Source organism: Macrosteles quadrilineatus, unplaced genomic scaffold, assembly GCF_028750875.1.
Source record: "Macrosteles quadrilineatus isolate MER2022 unplaced genomic scaffold, UCM_ALF_1.0 Scaffold_39__1_contigs__length_1060358, whole genome shotgun sequence".
Classification (NCBI taxonomy): domain Eukaryota; kingdom Metazoa; phylum Arthropoda; class Insecta; order Hemiptera; family Cicadellidae; genus Macrosteles; species Macrosteles quadrilineatus.
Genome location: NW_026542632.1, coordinates 401,726 through 420,966, shown reverse-complemented (window position 1 = coordinate 420,966; position 19,241 = coordinate 401,726). Strand labels below are relative to the sequence as shown.

The 19,241-nt window shown below is 33.2% G+C and overlaps 1 protein-coding gene across 3 annotated transcripts in view; it reads left to right on the top strand.

Moving 5' to 3' along the window:
• LOC129005860 (pseudouridylate synthase RPUSD2-like) overlaps positions 1 to 18,739 on the top strand; it is a 545,856-nt gene extending 527,117 nt beyond the window's left edge. For 2 of the 3 annotated variants that reach the window (XM_054434884.1, XM_054434886.1), the window contains 9 exons: positions 963 to 1,050; positions 2,518 to 2,639; positions 3,482 to 3,582; positions 6,039 to 6,126; positions 10,105 to 10,325; positions 11,986 to 12,182; positions 12,806 to 13,012; positions 14,543 to 14,784; positions 15,383 to 18,739. In XM_054434884.1, the coding sequence (XP_054290859.1) occupies positions 963 to 1,050; positions 2,518 to 2,639; positions 3,482 to 3,582; positions 6,039 to 6,126; positions 10,105 to 10,325; positions 11,986 to 12,182; positions 12,806 to 13,012; positions 14,543 to 14,784; positions 15,383 to 15,454 (1,338 nt within the window). In that variant the 3' untranslated portion in view covers positions 15,455 to 18,739. Of the gene's footprint in view, positions 1 to 962; positions 1,051 to 2,517; positions 2,640 to 3,481; positions 3,583 to 6,038; positions 6,127 to 8,423; positions 8,512 to 10,104; positions 10,326 to 11,985; positions 12,183 to 12,805; positions 13,013 to 14,542; positions 14,785 to 15,382 lie in introns of all 3 variants that reach the window. The other variant, XM_054434885.1, reaches the window with a different exon arrangement.
• The last annotated feature ends 502 nt before the right edge of the window (positions 18,740 to 19,241 follow it).

Sequence of the window (19,241 nt, the reverse complement as noted above, 5' to 3'; positions counted from 1 at the left end):
AGTTTGTGCCCCACCTGCTCCGCTCGTCTACTCAGCTGTGAAACCCTCCAAGTGTCTCAACAGCCCCATTGTGCTGGGTGATATACTGAGATTATCTCTGTTGAAAGTAGACACTGACAGATTTACAGACGTGCGGATCTTGAGTTGTAGAGCTTTTAAAACTATGTGAAGGTCATTGTTTGTTGAAAATCGTGTTGGTCATTTTATTTTAGACAAATCTACATAGTGATTTGTTTGGTGGAAACTATTTAGGAGAAAAGCGACATTTATTGGGTAGTATTTGTTTGATTTGACTTTTATAATTAGATAAAAGTAGCGATGAACCGAAGACCAACCGTCCGTAAGCTAGGTTAGGCCAGGCTATGGACTAAATCCTTGAATGAGCAGTGTGCTCCGAAGAATTCATCTATTTTATAGTAAGTTCTTTGGATGTAATATTCTTCGAATGTTTTTGAAAAGGTTTTCAGATATTTTATCATTATGTTCTGGGAGAGCATCGAAGATTTTGAATCCCACGATTTGGGGCATTTTACTGTTATTGTCTTCTGATAAATACACCTTGAACCGTGATAAGTGTTCTTGTATGGGCATACTGTGTTATTTATTCGTTACAATGTTCGTTCGTGTATCGTGTCCATGTTTTAAAGACATTGTGACGACCTCCTTGAAGCGACAGCACGTCTTAAGCCTTGACAATGACACATTGAGTATCGAAACCGGTCACCATCTTGACTACCAAAGATTACAATGGCAAAAAAAATGTATTTAACTTCTAGAATAATATTGTTAAGTAATCAGGAAGGCACACCTTAAAATGAAGGTATTTTACTAGTGTTTGTCAATGCATGTTGTTGTATATCGAAATTTGGTTGGTCTTTCTTAATTTATATTTGTGGCAGTTTTCTCTAAGCTTTACGTGGCTTAGCTCATTATGGTATATTATTAGAGATTGTTTGTTACAGGCCAAGTTGGAGACGAAAGCCTTGAAGGCCAAGAGGCCAGGTTTTACCGACGACCGCTACAACGAGACCTCGTACTACATCGAGAATGGTAAGTGTAAAATAAAAAAATATATATTATTCATCATAGTATACACATACGAAACTTTAACAGATATATATTTGTTTTTCTTGTACATAACTACATAGTTTTCGTTTTGTCAACTCCAATAAGTTGGCAGGTTGTTAAATTTACTTACTGTTGTCATTAAGTCTTAATTTAAAAATGTAGAGATGTAAACCGAGAATTACTTCACAGTCTACTAAAATTGTAAGAGATCCTGCAGTAATGTAAGTGCACCTCACTAGTGCAGCAAAGTCATCGAAATCTGCAAGATTGCGGTGCCGAGACTTGAGTGCTGTTGAGGATGAAGAGCCGCGCTGAGTCAGCTACGCTCTGATTGGCGGAGAGGTCGAGAGCTGGCTTCTGATTGGTCGAGAGCCGAGCGTGGCTTGTCACTTAGTCTGCCGCACTCGACAACCTTTTAACCTCTCTAACAATGACACTCTGAACGTAACATTCAGTCTTGTTATCGATCACGGGTCGTATTAGACATTGGGACAACGTTCTAGATAAAACGTTGCCATTCAATAATTATATCCTCGCGATAAACCGAAGCACTTTGGGACTATCTGTCTCAAAGAATTTCAATTTCAAATTCAACCCAAAGCGAGAACTCCACGGACAATGTAGCATTTACTCTCGAGAAATTACTTTAAGTGCCTTTTAAAGCATGTCCATCTTTCAGTACCGCTCAACTAGCTGAACAAATCTGGTAGAGGCCATAACCGTTACACGCATAGAAAAGCATCACTCTATAGCCCCATTTAAATTATGAATAAATCTTCCACTAAGCTAAGAAATAACCGATGAATTAGTAATATCTGTAAAATTGTATTGTTAAGTTAGATATATACTAGGACAAGACCACCCCCCCCCCCCCTAGGTCAAAACCCTGCTATGTCCCTAGGTTCAAATGTAGGTTCTATTAACCTTACATATTTGGGTATTTTAACCCGACTTACGAAGGACCAACTGATTCATCAGGTACAAAAAAAACTATTTACTAACACCTTCCCTACCTTACAGATACTACATTGATAATCCAGAAACTCGGTTATACGAAACGGTTATGGCCTCACCGTATTTTTTCAGCTTGTTAAGCTATTCTGTATAGTGGATATGCTTTAAAAGGCACTTAAAAGTAATTTCTCGAGAGTAAAGGCTACTGCAATGTCCGTGGATTTCTCGCTTTGGGTTTATTTTGAAATTGAAATTCTTTGAGACAGATAGTCCCAATGAATTCAAATTTTATATTTAACAATTTCGTTGTCAGATAATCTTAGTAAAGTTTACTTGGACAATGCAACTTTATTGTGAAATTGGCTAAATAAATAAGCTATTGAGTTACTGTATGAGTATTGTTGGTTAAATAACTTAATCGCTGTTGAGTATTTGCGTCCAGTATCAGTTCATTTACAAAGTTATTATATTTTCACCATCAATCTGCTGTTACAGGTCTACGGAAGGTATACCCATACTACTTCACGTTCACAACGTTCACCAAAGGCCGCTGGGTAGGTGAAAAGATCCTCGACGTGTTCGCGAGAGAGTTCAGGGCTCACCCCGCCGAGGAGTATGTAAGTACATAACAAACTGTTTCTACTATATCCCTTCATATTGATAATTAATGGATCTTCTGACTTCCATTAACAGCTACCAATAACGTAATTTCCAGGATGTTATCCTAAAACGTACCAGATGAGAAGGCTTTTAGCTTTCACTGTTATTGCTCTTTCACGAAGACCTTTCAATAGTTTTTCACTAATCAAAATCAGAATCAGAATCAGAATCTTTATTGCCGTTGATCAAATACATTGAGATAGGCATTGTCAAATTAGGCTAAATATTTACATTGGTCGATAATACAAAGTATGAGAGTATTATTCACAAAATAATGAGGATCCACATAATTTTTTGGCGTTTTCTCATTGCATAATTTGCCTAATTCGCTGAAAATCACGTGGAATGCAGAAACATTTAGTTGGCTGTAACTATTTTTTACAAGGGATTTATACTTTGGGGTGTCATATTCAGTAGTTTTTCAGAGCTGTCCCAAGAATACTTTTCCTATGTAATTTGAATTGTATTAAAACGTTTGGTACTCTACATAAACAATAGAAATAACAACAACAACAACAAACAACAACAACGCAGTTACTATTTTGGTCTATGGTCCTTTTTTTGTTGTACATAGTCCGCAGTTTAAAAAAGTAAGAAGTTGTGATGATATTCTGCTTTTTACTTTTGGAAATGCTTCTTTTTCCTGGCGTTTCAGTGACCATGATCCCATTTGTGCTTTTCCGGGACTTCAGTCTTTCGTTCCGAGCATTGGAACTGTTGACGCGTTATTTGTAAACACCACTTTTTCATTATAATTTCTGTGTTACTACAATCAGTTTCAATATTACTGTCGTTCCAGGAGCGGTGTATAAAGACTGGTTCGCTGACAGTGAACTATGAGAAGGTGGACATTGACTACAGATTGAAACACAACGATCTTCTGGCCAACATTGTCCACAGGTGAGTCCCTTTAACTAGTAATGTAATCAAATTGGCAATGTTCTAATGCACATTGTCTCGGCATTTCATAGTGTGGCGTGGTTCAGAGAGTAAAGAAGTGGCACTTTGGAGATGGGTGTAATCTTTCCACATAAAATTAGTTTTCAGTTCATTTTTCATTTGTAACCAATTTTTACTGGCTCATTAAAAAGAAGTGCGGTAATTTTTTCAAAGCGTTCGTATATTATTTGTTATTAAACTTTTGTTTCCGGTTTCTAACAATAAATCGAAAACATCTTGGGTCGAAGACCCTGTCAAAACCCCTTAAAATCTATTAAAATACTAAACTGATTTATGTAAACATCACAAGTTTGCGCTCATTCACCTTTTTCGGGGGTTCGATAATTAAATCTGTAATACTCTTAAACTACTTTCGTTTAAAATTCCACCAATTGCTTTATATTTTTATTACATTGTTTAATGCTAATAATGCTTATTTTAATAAAAAAAACTATTTTCCTTCTACGAATCATAGCTGGATTGATTCCCAAAAGTACATTTGGATCTACATTCAAATTCCAATCACATGTTTGGGAATTTTTTTTTCAAAATGTCTTATACAAATCCAATATTGCTATTATTATGGGCAGATGTAAATAACTCATTCAATTGAAGCTTAAAAGAATTTTATTTTTAAGTGAAAGTTAAACCACAAGTGCCTAGACTGCTTCTTTTTTCTCTGTCTTTAGAACGCAAACCTTTACTATATTTAAAAATATATAACCTTATTATCTCATGTGAGGTAATTATATTACATATTATAATATATAATAAAAATATTACATATGTGTTATTTTTTTACATATTCGTGAATGAATGCTGAAATGGTATTTTAAAATATTTTAAGGGGTAAAGAAAGTGATTTTTTTACTCACAGATAATCAAATTAAGTTTTACTAATATCGTACATAGAATGTTTTTATGTTAAGAAATATTATGTAAACTAAACATGAATATAAAAACAGATATTTCAGTTATATAATTTAAAACCGTCCTTATCATTGAAACTGGTCTCTTTAAGCATATTGTATGTTACAAATATTTAATTAACTACAATTTTTCGCACGGTGTGAGGATGCATTTTGCATGAAATTCAAAATAACAAATAAAGCAATACGGTTATTAAATAACATTTAGAGATATAAAATAGCAGGGCGTTTTATTTAGTTATTTTTTAAATATTCGACTCACCGGTCATATTTATTAACTATTAATTGAGTTTGTTAATACATTTAATTTAACTCGCGTGTTTTTAGTTGAGAAATTTAACGCATTGTTATAATGCAGTACATCTTCTAACATCTACCTTTAAATTGCAGATGTAACGGTAGCAGGAATTTCATCTGTAAATAGCTCTAAGGAATACAGTTAAAAATACTCGTATAAAAACTGTTATTTGAAAATTATTTAGTATACCTTTTTCAGGCCATGTTTTGTGTAGTATTTAGTCTATCAATAATATTCATAAATGCCAGTGTTATTGTATTACGTACATTTATAGTTATGTCACTAACAAACTTGACTTAGTGTTTTTTTCTCTGGTTGTGATCATAATTTGAAGTTCACTTTTTTTCTTATTTATTTTCCATTGCAGATGGTTTGTAGTTTTACCGTTTTGTGTTTGAGTCTTATCAAAATATTAATGGCACATTCTTTTGGCAAAACGGTTGTGGAAACTTTAAAAATTTATGTACAATTTAGAGGTCACCATTAATATTTTTTAATTACAAAAATACTATTAACAGTATATGCATTTTTTCAATATATGATACTTACTTGCACAAGTACATTAATCAAGGTTGCATAGTTTGCTACCGATAGAGATGGGTTATAAACTTTTTACATAAAACTATCAAAAATATTCTGCACATAAATGTTTTCGATTGACGTATTTTGGAAACATTTGTGTTTGTGACTTTAGATTATCAAATTGTAGTACCTCCTAAATAATACATTTTTTCAATGAAATGCATTTGAAACTACTAGATCAAGTGGATGCAGTTCGAAATAGCTTTGGTGCTTGTAATAAACGACAGTAGCTCAAACATAGCTTACGATGGGTTTCAGTAAATTTATATCGAGTGGTTGTCCTGTATCAGTGATAGGCAAGATGTTGAAATGAAGTTGTGATGGTAGATGGTCCATAGAAAGATTTTAATAATCAAGTTTCCCTTGCCCATCTGTGACATCGGGTTTTCCTTATGTTCAGAATGACGAACTGCGATACGGAAGCAACCCGATGACACTCGCAAGATTGAGTATCCCTCATCTTCAAATCAGGAGACAGAGGAAGCAACTCAATTTAAAGTGAACCACTGAAATAGAGCCACTCGATTTCTAAAGACAGTTTTATGGGTCTATAATCCATCTCTGGTTTGTCAGAGAGCGTGTAGTAGCAGCATGAGTGTATGTTTCAGACATGAGGTGCCAGTGACGGCCGACCCTATCGCCATTGTACACATGGACGAAGATGTTGTGGTCGTTAACAAACCAGCCTCCATCCCCGTAAGTGGCACCGAGACGCCATACATCCCTCTGCATGAACATCCCCACTCTTTTGTACATAATCTTCTCTCTAACATCTAACCTGTGTGTAATTAACACTTCTAGTTCTGTCTAACTTGTAACAGTGTTATCCGGGGCAACTGATAGCGAATTTCCCTATAGGGAAGTAGCTATTACCGTAGGTCTCATGGTAAGACTTAAGCCCGGGACCGATTTACTTTTTCATTTTGATGTCCCCAGAGGCCAAAAACACCATTTGTTCAAATTTGTATATATCTATATATATATATATATGTCCATCCGCACGACAACTTGAGTAATTTTTGTCCGATTTTGATAAAATTTGGTTTAAAGGTGTAAGACGAGATATTTAATATTTTGATCAAATTTCGAAAATGCATTAATTTCTTACTAAACCACAGTCCCTTTTAATATTTTACATTAAAAAACTTGTTTACCCTCCCTGTTGCAGCAAACCTTAGTACTCATTCGTTAAAATATGGAATAAATGTGACATTTTTAAGGAGACATTTTAGTTTAAATCCAATCAGGCAGATGGAAATTCGCTAAGTCTGCAGGTTTGCTGCAGCATGGGTATTTTTGAAAACTACTGTTTAGGGTTGGAAGTCTTGTGAGTTATCTTTTGGAAACTTAGTTGACATAATTAACGTTGTTTATTATTCTAGATGTTTAGTCGCCCATGGCTGGATGCGTATGTGTTGTTTGACTCGGGTTTTGGGCGGCTTTGAATTTACCAAGTGAAATTGCAATGGAAATTAATACATGTTATTTGTTAAAATAGAAACTTAGTTTAATCAGACGAATTTTCTTAGAAAAACAACGTTGGTTTTAAAATTGTTTATTTTATTGATTTATTACGTTAATAACTATTTAAATTAAATATTAACTTTACAAAACAATTTTTTTTTTTTTAAACTTAAATCCTGAATATCTAAGGATGAGTTAAAGTTTAGGGGTTGGTTTTGTTATTTATAAAAATGTTGAGAGAAAATTCTCCGACTTTTCACATTTTTGTCAATTAATTACAACATAAATTGTCTGCAAAAACTAACCATCATTGCTTTAGAACTGTGTGCCGTTGAATGTTGAGTCTTTTCCTTTTGTTTTGTACACTTGCTTTCCCCTATAGAAGCACATGCATTAGCTTTTGCAATACTAGTTTGGGTGAATGTGATCAATTTATATGGCCTACCCCTACCCCAGAGATACAGCCTTTCAGGTTGAAACATGTTACACGGTAAAAAACTTATCATGTGTAGTAAAAACCATTTAAACCCGCCAACCTCAAACCCGCAACATGTACTGTACAAACCTAGTAAATGTTTTGTTCGTACGTTTAGTGTTTCAAACTCCTCTAAATGTGTCCCTCCAATGATATTGTGACTAACAAACTATGTATGGACACAAAAGTATTAGTTAGTTCCGGGTTTTTAACTAAAAGTGAGTAAACATAAAATTTAGGCTCCTTAAGGAGCTTCACTGTGTCCTGGTACTGGCACAGGAAATTTATTCGATGTTGTTTTAGTGTTGTCAGTGATATGAGTAAAGTACTGGATTGTTACTTTGAAATCATAAGACTAGTGACAATTGAATACAGTTTTTTTTAGACTGCCAATTCGTAGGAAAATAAGAGCAATGGAAATAGTTTTCAAGAACAAACCAAACATTTTCAAACCAAAACGGAATATTCTGCTGACCAAATTAAGGGATGCAAATATAAAAAAGTGGGAATATTTTGGGTAGTAACATCTTGCTTATGAACAAATAAATTACCGAATGTTGTTTAGTGTAAATATCATCCGATTTTTATGTACTACTGATATAAGCTGAAGTAAACTGAAAGAGGATTTTTTTCACCTATCAGTTTTCCTTCTCTAAATAGTTTTTTTTTTTTTTTTTTTAAATTAGTTACGTTTAAACAATATTTTAGATACGATTTTGACAGATGCTTGTAACTTGAATCTTAGCATGTTGTCTTAAGTTTTCCTACCGCTTCAAATATTTTGTAGGACCAATTACACGAATTTTTGCTTATAAGAATCATAGACACGAATGACGTCATTGGCCCAAATAAACTAATAACCGCACCAGCTGATTTTGACGTTTGGATTCCATAACAAACATGTTTACGTGACCAGTGACGTCATTTGTTTACGTTTACGACCCACCGTTCATGTTCTAATATCCGTGTACACAAGACAATCCAGTGCTTGACTCATGTGGGTTTGTTGACGACGTGAAGATCACGTAGATTGCATGTCTGTGACGTATTGCAGACACGAGACGCCTGTGTTAGCTAAGCCCTTGAAATTGGTCCATGTAGACGATGACATAGTGGTCTTGGACAAACCCTGTTCATTGCCGGTAAGTGTAACGGCTCCTTCACACCAACCCTACTAACAACCTGAGCACAGACTATAGAGAAAGTAAAAACTTCTCTATAGTCAGTGACCTGAGTCTAATCGTTCATATGTTTGTCAAAATGTGTACGTCCATTAGATTGATGTGTTGGAAGTTTAGGTTTAGTTTTTTGATGCAGATATTTCAATTAATAGATCACGTGTATAATTCGCATAGTTTTATATTACTTGTTGGCGTTAATTGATACTATAAAGTTATTTTTTCCATTTGTATAAGAGTTTATCCGTTGGACCACTTTTCTTAATTTTCTCTTTAATAAAAAGTATTTTCATGAGTTAATTCATAAAATAAGCTTTGCCTAATACGTTTTAAGGTATTTCAAAAGATTTATTGACCTTAATATCTTCGTTATTATTGTTATCAAGAAATCAATATAATTTCCCCAAACATGGAAGCATGTTTTGGAAATATGCTTATATTTTTAAAGTACAGTATAAAAACTTTTTTTATTTCCAAACTAAATTACACATACTTTTTTTCCAACTGCATTCGGGCATTATACTTAAAACTAAATTTCACAGTACATTTATAATAAAATTTCTCATTGCTCAACCTAACTATCAAAACAACTATTAAAAATATAAAATAATGTTTACATAAAAAATATAATTGTTAATATCTATTAAAACGCATCACAAAGGATACTCCAGCTTTCACAATCGCCGCTTTTTGCTTTCATCCTCGAATAAAAAAGATGACGATAAGATTCTTGGAAACCGCTTGTTCTATAACACCAACGCAATTGATATAATACTTAACTTTATTATCTTAATAACTGCGAGTTCTAGCGTTTATTTTGTTCTAAGCTCTTGCCAAACCTTAACACATTTTATTATAACATATTGCGACTAATCATTCACGCTTTATACCTGGCTAGCTTCTGCCTCTGGTTGCCTACTTTTCTTCTTCTCTTTTAGGATTTAGATTTATTTAATATTTTTTTAGCTTTGTTTGTACAAATAGGTTGATAAAATTTTTACTTAATCTTTAATAGGTCGTAAGACATTGTGTTCACATATTTTACCATTTTCAAAATATTGTGTAGTATATTTCGTAAAAGCACCTAACTTTTCAATAGTATTAAAAATAACAGAATTATACAAGTAATGAATTGTTTAATTATGTTTTATTTCTGTTGCGGATTATTTTATTCTTTAACAAACCCTTATCGCTAAAGACAGTCTAAACCCTAGAAATGTTCCCAGTTACAATAAAATCAATGATATTCTTCAATTTAAACCAACCTCAGTTCACGGTTACAGCTCTTAAAAAAATCGTTCTATGATAGGCCTATTACAAATTGAGTATAAAATCACCAACACTTTTTACTCAAAATTGTGTTGTTTTTATATCAATTGCGCTTGAATTCCGTAACGTTGTTTTGTGCGAAGCTAAATTCTAACTTTAGCACAAGATGATGTAATTTTGTGGCCAATTTCGGATGAATACAATATAAACTCTGAAATGTATATTCAATCTGAGACACTTCTTTTATTCACAGTAGACGACGTTTTCCATGATCGTTTCACATTACAGGTTCACCCTTGTGGGCGATATCGTCACAACACCGTGGTATTTATCCTGGCGAAGGAATATCACTTGAAAAACCTAAGGACGATCCACCGGTTGGACCGACTCACCAGTGGTCTACTGTTGTTCGGACGGACGCCGAAGAAGGCGAGACAAATGGAACACCAGATCCGCAACAGACAGGTGCAGAAGGAATACATCTGCAGGGTGGAGGGGGAGTTTCCAGAGTGAGTGAAATAATTTATGTATTGTATTTTTCTAGGTGTATGTTTAGATAATGGATTTGAGGGATAATCTAAAAGGTTACAATTTTCGTCATAGTGAAGTGAAAACGCCAATCAATGCAAGTGTTGTGGTGCTGACGTAACAAAAATAGCGAGATAGCAAAGGCAGCTGCAAAAAGAATCAGCTGTGTCCTGGTCATCAACTAATTTTTCTTGTTTTAAACTTCGATCGATAATGTTATTGAAGGAAATAGTGTTCTCTTCTGTTATACCCACAGTAGGCTAATTAACCTAACATTTTAAATGAAGGTAAATGTATTTTTAATGTCGAAATAACATAACCTAACCTCACCTAACATGGTGTGTTGAATATAAAAAAACATATATTATTCCTTGTGACCCTTGGTTGGAATATATTATTGATAAAATCAATAATATATACCTTATCCAACCACAGTTGTTGGTATGACGACTATCCAAAGTACTACATCGGCCAAACTGTAAGATCTTTCAAATAAAGATTTAAAGAACATATACATTAATTATCACAACATCAGCAATCCAGTTATGCCGAACAGTTAATATTGGAATCGCACAACTGTACATCTATTGATAAGAACATGGAAATAGTTGAAGTATTACCAAATGTTTTAAGCTTGATGTTAAAGAAGAATTTACCAAAGCTAATTAACTTGACCCATGTCACATTAAATTATCAGAATTCTTTCCAGTCAAATATTATATTTCATACATATATTGACAAGTTGCAAATCAAAGAAGTTTAAAATTAGAAGAACAAAATAAACTGAAAAACAGGTGGCACTGGAGAGAAGAAGATAAACATCACGATTCCGTCAGTTTTATTTAGTCAATGGCAGTGATAAGACAGGGTTGGCCAGACTGTACAGTTTTAATCATTTTTATCACTTTATATTCTATTTTAACTATTTGAACAACATGACGAGTTTTAATTATTGTGATTTTTACAGTATTTTAACGAATCTATTGACATAGCACAATGTATTAATACATTGATGATGTGGTTGGATACAAAATGACCTGACGAAGTTGTAAGGAACGAAACAAGTCGTCATACCAACGCTGGTTGGATAAAGGGATCATTTTATTAAAAAAACCTATTGAAGTTGGTATAACAGAAGATCACAGGGAATCGTTTCAATTAATTAAATTTAATAAATAACTTCATAGGTAAAATTTTTTTATTTTATTTTTTCATCACAATATATACTTCAAATGCAGTATATCTATGTACAATCCTATTTGGCTTGTAGATAAAAAAAATAGAATAGTTAAACAAAGACTCCTTATAATCTGACCTAACCAGAACAAAAATATATTTAAAACAGGCAAAGTTTTTGGGTAATTTTGACAAGGTGCCTTGAATACTCTAAATTTACTTTAGGGTTCCTTCTATCAATGAAAAGATGGAAAATTATATATTTTATAAAACATTTGGGTTATAAATTGAGATGAAATTTATTTTATCTCAATTTACTATAACTGAGATCGTGGATAGTATGAATTTATGGGGGGATAATTAACCGACAAAATGTCTTCCTATCACTGTTCAAATTATATAGATAAGCTGCAACTTAATCTGTAAGGTAGAATGGCATTTACTTACATACTAATGTGTTTTCAGTGAGGTGATAGAATGCATAGAGCCCATTGAGGTGGTCAGCTACAAGATCGGTGTGTGTAAAGTTTCTCCCAAGGGGAAAGATTGCAACACGACTTTCCAGAAGCTGGGCTACAATCCTGAGACCAACACCAGCGTGGTTCTCTGCCTCCCTCATACTGGACGTATGCATCAGATCAGAGTGCATCTGCAGTATCTGGGTAAGACTACTCAGATTGTCAAAGAAAATACAAAATACAACATTTTTTCAACTTCTTCCATAAAGGTTTACCACTTACATTAATTTGCTTGGTGCTACATCCTAAGATTGACCTAATTCAAACCACATGTTTGAACTTTTCCTACCACCTTCTCACATTCAATTTTCTCATGTCCTCGTCAAAATCCTCTAATATTTTTATCTCTCTTCTTCCCCTCCCTTGAACAATTTCAGTATTCATATCTGGGTTCCAGTGCCTTCTCATCCATTTTTTTCACATCCTGGCCATCTCAGTCTTACAGCTTCCAGAAATGCAACGGGTATAATGCCTTCTCTTCCAGATCCTTTATTTATTTTTTTGTTAACCATGAGTTTCTTTGCTTCATAGTTTGGTCCACAGAAACGTCTGCTAGTAAATGGATATAAAGTATAAATCTATGTGTTTGGCTTAAGTGATTAAGTTATTGGATTATTGATTTTACCCTGTAAACATTAGTTGTACTAGGAGCAGCTTGCAAGATTAAGGTTCTATGCTGAAAAAACTTGTGGTTAAGGAATTTAACTTTTAAACTGTTGGAGGTTTCTTTCTGTATCAATCTAAAACCCGTTTATTTACGTTTATAGGCTATCCAGTGGTGAACGACCCCCTGTACAACCACACCGTGTTCGGCCCCGAGAAGGGACGAGGAGGAAACATTGGGAAGTCGGACGAGGAACTGATCCGAGACCTGATATCTATCCATAACGCCGAGAACTGGCTGGGCATGGACGGCGACTCTGAACTGTCCATGTTCAAACCAACGCTGCTTAACTTTGATGAGGAAGACAAAGGTAGGAATGTAGCTGAAATTTGGGAAAAATTACAATTTTAAAAATTAATTATGTTTAATGGGTATGTTCACAAAATATGTAAATGTACTTAGTATCATCATAAATTGGATCATCAATATACGTGGTATTTACTTGATACAACCACAACAAATTTATTTATTTTTCCTATTCTACAGGGTGTCACAAAAAAGTGTGATGGGCTATACAGGACCTAATTCTACATGCAAAAATAAGTCAAAAATGAAGCATAAAAATTTTTGGATTTCGGCTTAGTTTAGCCGTAATCCGCCATTTTGTTTTTTGGGGAAAATAATTATCATTTCAAAATCCCTTTGAGATATTTTTACGAAACTTGGCAAAAAATTGTTTACACTATAGTAAGTAAAATTTAAATAAAAATTATAATTTTAACTTTTCAAATTTCAAAATGGCGGCCGTTTGAATTTTTTATGCCAAATTTCATGAAAACCGGTACCTAAATCAAAATTTTGTAAGACAAAAAAGTTTTAGTATTTATTATAACAAATACAACAAAACAAAAATGAATAAAATCGGTTCATAAATAAAGAAGCTGTGTTTATTTTAGTAATATAGACTGAAATTATTAATATTAAAATGTATTAAATGTAATGTAATAATTTATGTAACGTATTAAGTAATTTCAGTCTAAATTACTAAAATAAACACAGCTTCTTTATTTATTAACCGATTTTATTAATTTTTGTTTTGTTAAATACAATAAATAAATACTTACACTTTTGTATCTTACAAAATTTTGATTTAGGTACCGGTTTTCATGAAATTTGGCATTAAAAAATTCAAACGGCTGCCATTTTGAAATTTGGAAAGTTAAAATAACTTTTTTTTATAAATGTTACTTACTATAGTGTAAACAATTTTGCCAAGTTTCGTAAAAATATCTCAAAGGGATTTTGAAATAATAAATATTTTCTCCAAAAAACAAAATGGCGGATTACGGCTAAACTAAGCCGAAATCCAAAAAAAATTATTCCTCATTTTTGACTTATTTTTGCATGTAGAATTAGGTCCTGTATACCCCATCACACTTTTTTGTGACACCCTGTATATGATGAAAAACGTATTAAATTCTTTCTTTTAGTTTCTGTCTGTGATAAATTAATCTATTGACTAACAAAAGTGAAATTTTAAAGCCACAGACTGTCTCCACTATTTAACCCCCTGGCATCACCTTTGTGCTGAATTTACTGGTTTAGTATAAGTGAGGCGGTTCTTTCATGTAGTCTAGGCTCAATCTTTATCAATCACCAATTACAATTTTTCTATGTTATCATCCTGTCAGTAGTAAAATCATGTTGCTCTATGAAAAAGTATTTTCCTCCTAAAAAAATTAGGCAATATATTTTCTCGTTGACCTTTAAAACAACAGAGGGATTATTAACACGATATAAGGTCAGGACCAATTCGAATTTGGTGAAAATGCCAATTAGTGCATCATTTATAAACTGGTCCTGAATAGGTTTTGTTTATTCAACCCAAGATTTTTCCCAGGAGGGCTGAGCCGGGAAGGTTCGCCCAGTCTACCGCCCCCACCCCCGCCACATCCACCCCCGCTGGTTGCCGCCGCCTCCGCCAAGGTCACCGTGGCCACACAGACAGGTCAGGACGCGCCCGACTTGTCCTTCCACCCGGACAAGCTGACCTCCGACCCTCATTGTTACGAGTGCAAAGTGAAATACAGAGACCCAAAACCTCGGGATCTAGTGATGTACCTTCACGCATGGAAGTACAGGGTGAGCATTCCAAATTCTTAAAATTAATATGTAAAAGTGTTTTAATCAAAATAAAACTTTAAACTTTGACTGGTTTCTATCTTTTAATCTTTTTTACTAGTAGTTCTGTTATGTTTTTGTGTGTACATTTTTTTATTTTATCTTATTGGTGAGAATTTTCTCACATTTTTACTATGTACGATCAAACATAAGGTAGTTTAGGAGTTTAGGTAAAATAAGAGTAGTAACGAAGTGTAAGGAGATAACAGATTAGGTGAATCTTGTTTTAAGCACTGCTTTTTCGTTTTTTTACCAAAGGGTGCTACATAGGGTGCTTTTACCAAAGGGAGTAAGTGCTAATTTTGGTTTAGCAAATCTTTTCCAAAACCTGTCTTCACCACTGTGGAGTTTTTAAAATCATTTTTCGAGACAATGGATATTTTTTTAGTTTTACTCTAAGCCTATATATTAATACGAATCTATTTGTTAGACTTCAAAACATGCATTATTATTATAAACCTACTATCAATGTCAAACAATAAACTTGTAGAATACTTTCATTTCTTACTGTATTTAAATTTTAAAAGGTTTAAAATCCTAGACTTTTTTCTGCTTTCAGGGGCCGGGTTGGAGTTACCAGACGGAACTACCAGAATGGGCCCGTATCGACTGGGTTGATACAGAAGACTAAGCCAGTCCAATGGACAAAACCAAGGGTCCAACCACACCTTTAGGATTGTTTGTTTTTGTCTTCCTATTGGAATTTCTATTTTAATTTCATAATTAGGACCTAAAAGAAGAGCCAGGTTAAGTTAAATTTCGTTTATGATTTCTTTTGAACCATTAAAGCTTAGAAGATTTAAGAGTAGAAGGCATGTAAATAATTCAGTAATGATGCCTTACATAGTCAATTATTTTACCTTAAGTTTATATTTCAAAACACCTTAACATTTTGCTACTATCCTAAATGGAAACATTGATTTCTGTTACTTTAACGTTGATCCCAAATTGTGTAAATCCTACCTACACACCTAATTCTCCCCACTGTTTCTTGATTTTCCTTTTGAACAAACCCTGGCTCTTATAACCAAGTGTGATTGTTTGTTTTCATTCTTTTAGTTGTTTCCTTTTGATTAAACATTTCCTGTTGTTCATTGTTTTGTATTTTCTGTCTATTTATGTTTAAAACTGAACTTGAGCTTAAGGACCTGGAATGATCCGGTGTCACGTTTTAAGACAAAAGACATTATCACTTAGGAAATAGTGCTTGTTAAGTAGTTAACATTTTTCTTAGAGGGTTGGCCAATTCTGGTGCCTCTTGTACAGATTATTTTGAAATAGAAATCAAGTTTTTGTAATTTTAATTTTAATACTTCCCACTTTAAAAAAAATGATTGATAATTTAGTTTGAAGATAGACTAAACATAATTATATTTTAACTAGCATTTTTACAATGAAGACACCTAAATTCCCTACAAGAGGCTTCAAGAATTGTATAGATGTAAGGATAAGATGGCTATAAGGTTTTGAACACTGTACATTTGCTTATGGTCTACACACAAGGAGAAACGATTCTTATAGTAAGAAAATATCATGAATATGTTTTATCCATTCATAATAGAAGCTTTGTTACTATTCATTTAATTCTTTTTTTAAGTAGAAGACAATTCTAATGTACATTAGATGAAATGATTCTAATTCTATCAACAAATTAATTTTATAAAATAAAAATAAACATAGTTTTAAAACAATTGTTTACTTTTTAGTATCTTTTCCAAACTTCAAAGGATACTAATAGTGAAATTCAAAACTTGGTTAGAAAAAATGTTTAATTGGCTCAAAGTTGGGCTCGACTTTTGCATAGAAACACAAATTTTTATTGAGATGTGAGTACTTGTGACTTTCAGATATTGGCCGAATGGAAAAGCACATTTGGTACAAGTTACGATCGATACTTTTCATTATAATTCAAAAAGCTAGTTAAAGTCAACTTTTGTTCACATTATTTTATTGTAAAATATTAAAAACACAATTTAAATTGTAAAAAAACATTATTGTGCTTAGTGGGCAACTATTTAGGCAATGAAAATCAGCTGATTGGTTTACCATTGCTCTAAAGTAGAATGTTTTCACCTAAACTGTCATTGAAAATTTGCTACGAGTTCTACATGAGCTATGAAAGATGTATCCAATCATAAATAAAGTAATCATAAAGACAATTTTAAAATTTTCACTACCAGATTAGATGAAATGTAAAGCCAGATGTTGTATCTGTGATTGTAATGATGTTGTACAGTGTTGTTGGTTGTTTCTGGGATTGTATTTTATGTCTGAACATGTTTCAACTTTGACGTATTATATTCTCTAGAATCCCTTCTTCAGTTTCAGTTAAATTAACAAGATATTGTTGACGTTTCCGGAATTGTAAATAGAAGCATAGAAAATCTGACGGAGACAAATCATTTTGACACTTTATTGACAAACCCAATAAAATTTTTATATTTTTGCAATTCACAACGTATTTGTTTAATATTATGTTTAAACAGTCAATTTTATATGTTTTAATGTATTTTGTTTTGAAAAAAAAGCACTTTGTGAAACACATTTTACTTTCTCCAAGCCACCAACTGCTGGCGAGCTGAGTTGAAACATGTCCAGGCTTGCAGGCTGTTAGACTGTTTGTGTTCCCTCTGGGGCCCAGCGCCTCTCCTATGCCTTCAACCACTATTCTTTCCCAGATATTGTGCCTTGAAATTTCTCTGAAACACTAATTGAATCCACAGACTCGACACGACAGTGTTTTATGTATCGATAGTGTAGTGACGTGAACAATGGAAGATTACATCTGTGTTTTCAATCAATGTTTCTCCCCTGCTTTGAGACAAATTGTAAATTACTATAATGCAACTTTTGTTCCGCTGTACAGTTAGAGCTTAATGTTTGGTGATGTTTAGGCTAGAACATATCACGCTGAAGTTATGTTGCGCCATGATAATCTTTCTGGAATTGTCCGAATTAATAGTTTGGCCGCAGCTTAGTGATTTATTTTCTAGTGTAAGTAGACACTGAGATAGGTTAAGTTACCGTTCTACAGATGTAAGTGCCTGTAAATGTGTTCGTTACAGAATGCTCTGAAATTCAAAAACTTTCCAAAACTAAGTTTTTTAGACTAGATTCTATCAAGCTACGGTAGAGAGTTTTAAATCGATTGTGTAATCTAAAATACATGTCAGGAATGTTTTAACCTGCTTTGGTACTTGAAATATTGTAGGCCTTGTAACAGTAAGAGTATTTGTACTTCAGAGTTTAACTGATATAATAGTGGGATTGAATTTTTTATTCAAAAAGTACTTTTAATTATAACCATACTTCTTTACAGTTCTATGTTTGAATTGTTTATTGAGCTAGTGTTTTGATTTCCCCTTGTAACTGTGTATTTACCCATACTAGCGAATCTGCGTGTTGTTAAGTTTGTTATTGTATTATAATAATCTTTACAAATCGTTCGCTATCAGCTAAAAACCGCAAAGGTAAACCCCCTCCCCACTATTTTTCTTATACCTTGCTTTTAGCTACGTAGTTAGCCTAGTAAATACAGACAATAATATTTTACAGTGAAATGACACTCGTGCCGATTCACTTTTTATCCCCCATACTTTCTTAGGACAATAGATTATTTATTTTTTGTTAGTCAATGCTTGGCAGACAAAATCCCTTCGCCGGTTAAAATTTTTATATTTATATTACGATAATTCGATTGTAAATTTAGCCTTTATCGTTAAGCACATACAATACGATAAGAAACACTAAGTTTAGCTGAGGTTAAGACACATTTGTAGAAACTATTTGAGTACGAATGAGAACCGTATTTGTTTACCATAAGTAAGTAACCGAGTAACTGGTTATTGCCTGAACATTGTACCAAGAATTGATCACAAATTTGTTTTGAATAAATATATTTCCAAATAAAGGTAAATCTGTTTACGTTCATACCTTTGTCCTTAAAGTAGACAAGTAAATACAGTTAGCACAAAAATATGCATAGTAAATAAGTATTTGGGTGCTTATTACTAATATAATATTTTCCAAATTCATTCTTAGCTAGGCCTACTCAATATTTTTACAACAACGATTATGAAAAACAAATAGTTTTAAGTGTGGTGAAATACAGTTTTAAAGGATCCTTAAATTAAAAAAAATCTCTTTTGTTGTCACTTTTAGAAAAAATAAGTTATGATTCAACTCATAACACATTTTGTGTTTGACATGACGAAATTTCTTAGATTGGTAGATCCATACAGCATGGGCGTCCATCTAACTTTTTACATTAGGGGGGCTAAGGGGTGTGGAATAACCCCCCCCCCCCCCCCAATAGAGGGGGGTCTAGGAGTCTTCCCAAGAAAATGTTTAAAGCTTTGCTTTGTTAATTCGATGTTTTTACTGCAAAATATAAAATAGTGGTTAACCATAAGCCATCA